Raw genomic sequence first — 8663 nt, 5'->3', positions numbered from 1 at the left:
GCGCGGCGGCGCACCGCTGGGCAGGAGCGGCGGGCGATGCGGCCTCCGCGCCCCGTCAGGCGCCCGGCACAGCCGCCCGCTCCGCCGCCCCCGCCCCCCGGTGGCGGTGCCGGCGCGGTCGGCGGGGCGGGCCGGGGCCGGCGGGCGGGCCGAGGTGAGCGGAGCGCGCCGCACGCCGTCCAGCGCGAAGATGGCAGCGGGGGAGCCGCAAGCCAAGAAGCTCAAGCTGGAGCAAAAGCAACTGAGGTAACGGGCGGCGGGGCCGCGGGAGGGGCTCTTCTTCCCGAAGAAGCCCCAGCGGATATCGGAGGGCCGCTGCGTGCCGCCGGTGCTGCCCCCGGTGGAGGACGAGACACGTGCCACCACCGTGCGCGAAGTCACGCCGGGAGGGTCCCGCTGGGCTGGACTGGGCCGGGCTGGGCGCGGTGCGGGCGGCCCCGCCGCGGGACCGCGCTCCCCTCCGGGCGGCGGCGGGCGCACGTGGAGGCGGGCGGCGGGGCCGTCCCGCTGCGCTGCCGCGGCGCCCTTGCTCCTGCCGCCGTCCTGGCGGCCGCCCCGCGGGTACCGGTGCCCGGCCCCGGCGTTTGCCCAGGGGCGCCGCCGGGCTGGACGCCACGCAGCCGGGACAGCGGCGGGCGGGAGCGCTGCTGCCGTGCCGCAGGAAGCGCGGGGACCGCGCCGCCGGCTGTGGGGGGCCCTCGCTTTGCCCTGGGGTGAGGGTCGGTTAGTGCAAACGCGCTTCTGAGCTCCTGGATGGTGAAACTGGGGGTCGTGCGGTGAAACTGAATCTGCCTGCAGCTACAACAACCGGTGTTTGAAATACAGCTTGGGTTGTCACCCCGCGTGCTTCCTCTTTGAAAATATCCTCGGAAAGCCCCGATTAATACCCTTGAGGGGGTCTCTGTCCCCGTTAGACAGGAATTTAGTTGTCTAAAAATCCTCGTTAACAGATGCATTTTCTTCAGGACACATGGAATATTTTTAAGTGTTTTCATATTGAAATAATCCCTGCCATTTGCTATACTTCCTTATTCGTGTGCTCACTGTATAATTTCACTGACTGAACCCCATCTGACTGATGGCCTGCACAGAATCAAGTAATTTATTTTTAAATGTTATGGCAGAAAAATATAAGGTTTCTCAATGCAGGGAGCACGGTCAAAAGGAGTACTGAGAGAGCTATAGTGGAGCTTTTGTTGGTGCAGTTTCCGATTTGTTTTCTGGGGGTTATTCACATGAATATAATTGTGAGATAGCTGATCTCTTTCCACGTATTCAGCATATGAAGAGGATTAATGACATAAGGCTTGAAAAGTCCAAAATTACCTTGGTGATAACTGATAACTTGCTCAAATATAGCATAGAAGAGATGTACTTTGATACTCAGATGAGAACAGTCCCTTTCCGTACTAATGTCCTTACAGAAAGAACTAATCCTATTAAATTTGTCAAAGTCAGGGTACTTGCTCCTTTGGCAGCTGAGTGACTTTTCAAGTCTAATAATAGTTGACAAGCTCAGTTGCATATAGTGGAAGAGGAAAAATGTAACTGAGCTCTGAAAGCAAATAAATGGCAGGCAGCAGCGTAAAGTTGTAATCAAAAAGCGAGAGTTATTTCCATGGGCCTTACAGCAAGGTGGGACAAGAAACTGGGAATTGCAATGTTTGTGTTTATAAAGCTTATTAGAGGAAAGTGCATTTTACCTGCTTCAAGCCTAAACATGAAAATTCAAAAATTTGAGAACATTATTGACATACTGAGTTAAAAATGTAAAGGATGTTTACAATGGAATGAAAGGCCACGGTGACATGCTCTGATAACAAGTGATTAAAATGAAAATAATACTTTTGTGAGGTACGATGAACAAAACATGGGGAACGTTGTTAGAACTTGTGCACTCTAGTTCTGTTTCAAGTTATTTCAATATGAAGTGTAAACTAGACTCCGGCTCTGTTTCATAAGAGGAGAAATGGCATAATCAGCTGGTGATCAGAGTTAATGTGTGCTGTGGGCTGCAGGTTGGACTCGTGAAGCGGGGGAGGTGGTTGGACTAGATTTGGCAGACCTTTGCACTCATTTGAACGTAGCGCCAAGAATGTGTTTGGCCACGTGCTGCTGTGGACTCTGTTGCGTGTTAAAAGCCAGTGCGGAAGGTACCAGAACGGTCAAGGTTCCTTGACTTTGTTGTATTTGTAATGAGGTTTGGTTGTTAATGCAAAGCACTGCTACATATGTCGGGAGTATTGGAAACACTTAACCTACAGGTTAGAAAAGACGTGAAAAATCAGTCGAAAATTTTGGGACATAATAACTTCATATTTGTTATATCAAGAATTAGAGGAGAATTCCTTGTTCTCAACATTTAGATCTGAGACCCTCCAGCCCCTTCAGAAGACCATGTCTAATGGACTCGACAAAGATGGTCTTGTACCTTACTTATTCTCCCATACGATACGAACCTGAATCTTTCCTGTGGCTACCACGAAAACTATTTTAATATAAAAAATGACATAAAAAAGTTAAATTCCAGTCTGTACTATAAGCCGTATCTTGTCAACAATAACAAACGTTTTCTTCCCCTATATTTTTTTTTTTTCATCATTTTCTCTCTCAAAGTGGCATCAGGGAGGTTTCATGGATACATTTATTTTTTTTAGTCCCTTTTGATCCTTTCAGGCAAAGGAAAGCACATATTGCTCCCTCATGAGGTAGGCAAAGCTGACCGGGTTCAGCTAAAGTTGTTTGAAAGCAATATAGGATGGCCGGCTTTTGCCACCCATTGAGCTGAACACAAAGCCCGAGACCCAAACTAGCGTTCCTAGCTCAACAATGCGTTGTGCTGACATTAATCTGCTGGGCGGCAGGTTTTGCACTGTCTTTATTGAGGGGTGCAAATCCCCACTAAAACCAACGGGCTTTAGGCAAGGCTGTTAATGCGTGCTGTGTTGTTGACTACATCTCTGCTGTGTGAAATAAAATATCATTGTGTGTGTAAACTGTTCTGTTTGAACAGAAAATAGGCTTGCAAAACTGCAAACGGCTTGTCACTGAGTGGTAGCATCAACTTACTAGAAACATCATGAGGTGTTACTTTAAAGCAGAATTACTAAGGATTTGTGTCCTTTTATATTTGGTGGTCCTTTTATATTTGGTTTGGTTTTATCTTGGAAGTCTGTGAAAGCCGCAACCAGACTTCTGTTAACAGACTGGTACAGTTACGAAAGAATTTGGGGGGACATTCTCTGTAGAAGTGTTTGAGCTTAATATGTACATGTCTCTGTAGAAATATGCATGTGTGCAGAAGGAAAAAATGAACAAAGTTGTGAAATCCTCCGCTGTGAAGTCCCCTCTGCTGCATGATGGCCTTCTGGCCGTTCTGCAGCTGCTGTATTGATTGAATAGTTGTGACGTGGCTGGTTGTTTGGACAAATCAGTTTATCTACATGAAGACAATGTAAGCATTGAATTTGATAAATACTTTATACTAAAAGTACAAAGTACAATATTCCTCTTCTTCTGTTGCTATTAGATATCTCTTCAGAATAAATTATCAAACACTCTGTGGGTAATTGTTATCAAAAGCAGTTATTACTGTTCCGGTAGGTTTTAGACAGTTTGAAACTGGTGACTGCAAAAACTCTTGCTAATTTAATGCATTTTTAATTTTAATCAGCTGGCTTTTAATTTAGCTTATTCCTTCATCAGCTTTCTACAAAAGAAAGAAGATTCTGAGTATTTTAAATTTGCTGTGACAAAGCTTTCAATTAGAATTTAGTAAATCGTTTTTCTTTCTCTTTTATTATCTCTGGCTTTTTTTTTTTTTTTTAATTTCACCTTGCTCTCCATTTGTATTCATTTCCGTTTCTGTCTTCTTGGCTTATACTTTTCTCACTTTCCGGTTTCTCATATCTGCAAATACAGGTAACTTTTTCCATGTCAGTACTCTTAATGGCCTCTTAGTTCAAAGAAAGATCTGAGACTCTAGCACCTTGCTGTGTTTGCTCCTAGAAGAATAAAAACAATAGACTTTTTCTTCAGATGGATATTTAGACCCCTGTAGAAAGCACACAAACAAATACTTTTGAAGACACTAGCAACACACTTTGCTAATTTTGCTTTAATTAGGACATAACAGCAGCAACCTTCCCTTCAAAGTTGTATTGACAGAAATATATCCAAAACCGGAATGACTTGCAGCATGGAAAATACCTCGCTCTTACATCGTTCAGGCGCTCATTTCCATTGTTCAGATATGTAACTCTCAAATTACTGTTTAAATTGACATGTGTCTTCACCTGGCCTTTGATGTAGTCCTGTGGGATTTCTCACAGCATGTGTCATATTGCCACAGTTTTGTGTTCTTGTATTGCAGAAGCTTGTTAAGGTGTTTTCATCCTTTTAATTAAAGTAAGTCCTAGCTTTATGGGAAGGAGTGTGTAACCTGAGGAAGAAAGAGGTCATGGGAAGGCTCTTTCTGCTCTGGACAATGAGCATGGCTAGTGTCTTTTTCTTTCGTTACTGATGTTACCTGCAGCCCACCTGGCAGAAGAGTCATACTGATGAACAATGATAGTTTAGACATAATAGGCTTTTCTAATATCCTGCAGAAAAGTACGCCTCTGACTTGGTGTGCTGCCTCCCTGAAGTCAACAGGTCTGGTCTTGTCCCTAGGGCTGCTTGCATGCTCGATTACCCGTGGGAGCGGAGCCAGTGCAAATATGCCTATTTCATCATGAATCTTGAAGTTCCTCTGAATTTTTCCGAGATTTGCGAATTCCTTCTTTTTAGTTAATGAAACAGCTTGCGTAGAATTACTCATCTAATTGGATCTACTAATATTACTTATAAACAGACAAGGAAGATGCCCGGAAAGGAGACTTGAGTGAACACACAGGTAGTTGAATATGGTGTCAATGCGATAGTGTGAAATGCGCTTTCTGTAGAATAAGACCTTGGCTTACTCTATTATTGCTGAGGTATATTTGATGTGGAAATGTTTGAAGCAAAACTCTGGCTTATGATTCAAGGTTGTGATATTGAATTTGAGCAGTTACACAGGCATGGTACACAAGTATTTCACAAAACCAGTTTCAGAAGCAGGGAATGGGTTGCTATCTGAAGGTCGTTAAGTAGTATTTGCTGGCAATGTGTTGGAAAACCTTATCTTCTTGAAAAAAGTAAATTGAACTTGCAGATACAATGTGAACACTATGTTTTTTCAAGGCTGTTCTTTTTCTATTTACATAAATTGCTTCTTAAGTAATTTCAATTTACATACTAATATTATTTATATAATAAATATCAAAGCATTTTGTGTGAAGGAGAGAAGTCTTCAGGTATTACTCAGAATTCAGTGAAGGGAAAGGGATTTTTTCCCTTTCGAACTGTCATCATTTCTGTAATGATTGTTTGACCACAAAGCTGTTCCACACTTGAAGGATGTGGTAACATAAAGCTACTTGCTGGCTTTATGTTACCTTGGGATTTCATGAAAGATTTTTGTGGTGTTTTTTTTTTCCCTTGTACATTCAGTGGTACAAAGCAGTTGTAGCTGTCTCAAGAGCTTGGCTATTTGACTGGAGTAAGATAGAAAAAAAGTATAGCTGTCTGCAATATAATGAAGACTTAGCAGATTTGTAGACTTTCCTTTGCTCTTACAGCTGTATGATCTGTGAAGCTGCATTAAAAGAAATGGGATTATGCTATGGAGTTTTAAAATAATAAAAAAAATCTTTTAAATACTTTGCTAGTAGATCTATATAAGATAAAAATACACCTTATTTTATGTTGCAAAATATGAAATTCTCTCTGTAGAAAAGTTTTCAAAACAACCACTGTTCTAGTAGAAAATACATGCAAGCTCTGCAAAATGCTGTTATTGAAAGAGAATTTGTGGGCTTTCTGCTTGCTAGTCCCATTTTATAATGTCTGCTGAGGCTATTACGTAAAAGATCATCCTTCTGTTTTGCAAAGATACAAGAGTGGGCAGCTTATCTAAGATTAACCTTAGTTTTGTACTATGAAGAAATTGAGTGAAATATGGGGGTTAATGGAGAACTTTTTGTTTATGTATTGTAAACTGGACGATTTATACCAAATATTTGTAGCATAAAACATAACACGTTAGTTCAAGGCTAAGGCCTAGATTGCCTTTATCTTCGATACACAGGTTACAAATGTATAAAACTTATAGTTTCATGGATTACTTCAATAAAGTGCAATTTTAAAAGTTCTCACATGCTTACCTGTTGTTATATCAGGTAGGGGTGCAGTTCACTTTTAATTCTTACTGTGCTTGGAAGGAAGCATTTTAGTGAAATCACCTGAGGAATAATTGTTCATCATATGTAGAGGAACTCATATAATCATGAAGATCTCTTCCTTACTGTATAGTAACAGAAGCAGTCAAGAGAAATTGTGGTTAGATCCTGTCGGGTACTATATATTTTTAGATGCAAAAGCTGTGAATTCCATATTTCTTTCTGGGATTTTTGAAGCCAAAACACACGCGAAGGCATGGGTCAGCTGCTCCACGCAAGCAGAGCAAGTTTGGAAGGTGTCAGGGAGGCTGAGCAAACTCAGGCTGGCTGCCTAGCACATACATGCTGTGACTACGAGTCGAACTTGTGGCATAAGCATCACAAAGTTAATTTATGAATGACCATAGGCGATAAATGACCATTTTTCCAGGGATACCCTGCTTGCTGTTGCTCCATTTATATGTCAGGATGTCTAGAATTTCCCTGGCAAATGACCAAAAAACCCGTAGTGGTAGATGATGCCTCGAAGATGTCAGTAACAGCAGAACCTGTGGGTATGTGATAGTACATGCAAGATGATTGGGCACTTGGGAATGGTTGGAAGTTTATGAAGTGCTATTGACAAATGCTGTTGAGGTGTCATACGTGCTATTTCATGAAAGGCTGTTTAATTTTTTAGAAAAACACCCTTTTGATCCTGTCTTGCTGAGCTGGTCAAAAGTTAGAAACATCTGATTGTACCTCATTTGGACTCTGTAGCTTAATATTCATAATATGCAGTTGTATGTTACAAATTACTATAAATACAGATCATGTTAATGTATTGTATCTATTTTCCTTTACATATTCTTAGGTGCTTGTTAAAGCCAGGCAATTATTTATGAGGGAATCTACATCTTGATTTTTTAAAAATGGATTTATTATTTAAAATACAGTAATGGGACCAACAAGACCAAGCTATGTTACCACTACTGTTATATTTGCCTGTGATGGGATTCCCCCCTGCCTCCTTTTCAGTTATAAAACAGAGGTTTGGCTATTAGGCACTGAAATTGTTAAACTAGGAATAATCTGTTGTTCAACATGTATCAGAGGATACAGCCATTATATATCCAAACATAGTATTTACATTTTATTAGAGTTCAAAATCCTCCATCAGGATATGGGGACCTGTTATATGGTATGTGCCAAAAGTAAGGGGATGGATGTGTTTCCCACTCCAATTAGTTTGACTTTTCAAGACCCCTGACACTTTGATAATGAGAAGTTTGTAGGTGGTGATTAATTTTTGAGTGTCCAGTTTGGAGAACCTAGGAAATTTGTCCTACATCAGGTATTGAACATAAATATTCCTGTTACCTTCAAGTGACACTGTAGGTCCTTGAGCATCGTGAACATCTCAAATTTTGGCACCTTCTCTTCTGACATACCCAAAAATCAGCAAATAGTTGAAAAGCTTGGCTTTAATTTTTCTGAGGACAATATTCCCATTTTGTAGATTAAGAGGAAGGGAAACTAAGGCTAATAACCACATGATTAGGAAGTTGTAAAGTTTAAATATTTAATTAGAGGTGACACAGCAGTGCTTAACAGAACAACGTGGGATTCACTTTTGGCAAAAACAACCTCTTCTGACATCAGTTTCATGAATCAGTGTTTCTGGTGCTGGTAAGTTAACAAAATAAGTGCCAAATCTGCACAGGGTAGCAGTAACTTTGACAGCCAAATGAAGAGCAAGCAGGTGGGACGAGCGAAGAATAGGAACCTGGCTTTACGGTGCTTTTCCTTTCTGATACGGTGGTTCTGCTTGAACGTCAGGCAGACAAGAAACAGGTTAGGCAATGAAGGGCTGCCCTTTTTTCCCTGCAAACGGTGGCAGACAGGCCCACATCTCATCGGTGTCTCCACTCTTGCCCTTTGGCAGGTTGGAAAGATGGAGTAACGTCCGGCAGCTGCATACCACGGGTGGCTGCCAGGGGGTTCAGCAACCCGGCAATAAAATAGAACTCCTCTCTGGAGCTAAAGTGAGAGCCCGCACCCGCGTGGCTAGCCACCCTGCCCCAGCACCCGGCTGCGCAGGGACGTGGTCTTCGGCGGCGGTGGGTGCCCATGCCTGGCGGTGGCGGCCCAGGAGGAACGCTTCACAGAAGGTCACCTGAGGCGGCGTTAAGGTCTGAGCCAACACACAAATAAAAAGAGTGAAAATGCGTTCTTGTCGAGTGTGTAAAAATCGCCTGTCGGGGGAGGCGTCGGTCAGCGGCCGGGGAGGACGCGTGGTCCTGGGGCGGCAGGAGGGCGGCGGGCGGGCGGGCGCCCGGGGCGGAGCGCGACCGCTGGCCCGGGGAGCAGCCCCGGCCGGGGGGCGGTTGGGGTCCCCTGGGGAGCGCAGCAATTCCCACGGCC

The 8663-nt window shown here is 43.3% G+C and overlaps 1 protein-coding gene and 1 long non-coding RNA gene across 3 annotated transcripts in view; both read left to right on the top strand.

Annotated features, from left to right (window-relative positions):
• The first annotated feature begins 117 nt into the window (after positions 1 to 117).
• ADK (adenosine kinase) overlaps positions 118 to 8663 on the top strand; it is a 300617-nt gene continuing 292071 nt past the window's right edge. For both annotated transcript variants that reach the window (XM_075155352.1, XM_075155350.1), the window contains exon 1: positions 118 to 246. In XM_075155352.1, coding sequence (XP_075011453.1) covers positions 191 to 246 — 56 coding nt within the window. In that variant the 5' untranslated portion in view covers positions 118 to 190. The remainder of the gene's footprint in view (positions 247 to 8663) is intronic.
• LOC142084519 (uncharacterized) lies at positions 820 to 8467 on the top strand. The gene is made up of 2 exons (XR_012674388.1): positions 820 to 8093; positions 8185 to 8467. It is a non-coding gene; the product is annotated as an uncharacterized LOC142084519 (long non-coding RNA).

The sequence above is a fragment of the Calonectris borealis genome, chromosome 7, assembly GCF_964195595.1.
Source record: "Calonectris borealis chromosome 7, bCalBor7.hap1.2, whole genome shotgun sequence".
NCBI classification, from domain to species: domain Eukaryota; kingdom Metazoa; phylum Chordata; class Aves; order Procellariiformes; family Procellariidae; genus Calonectris; species Calonectris borealis.
This window is presented reverse-complemented; position numbering and strand designations above follow the sequence as displayed.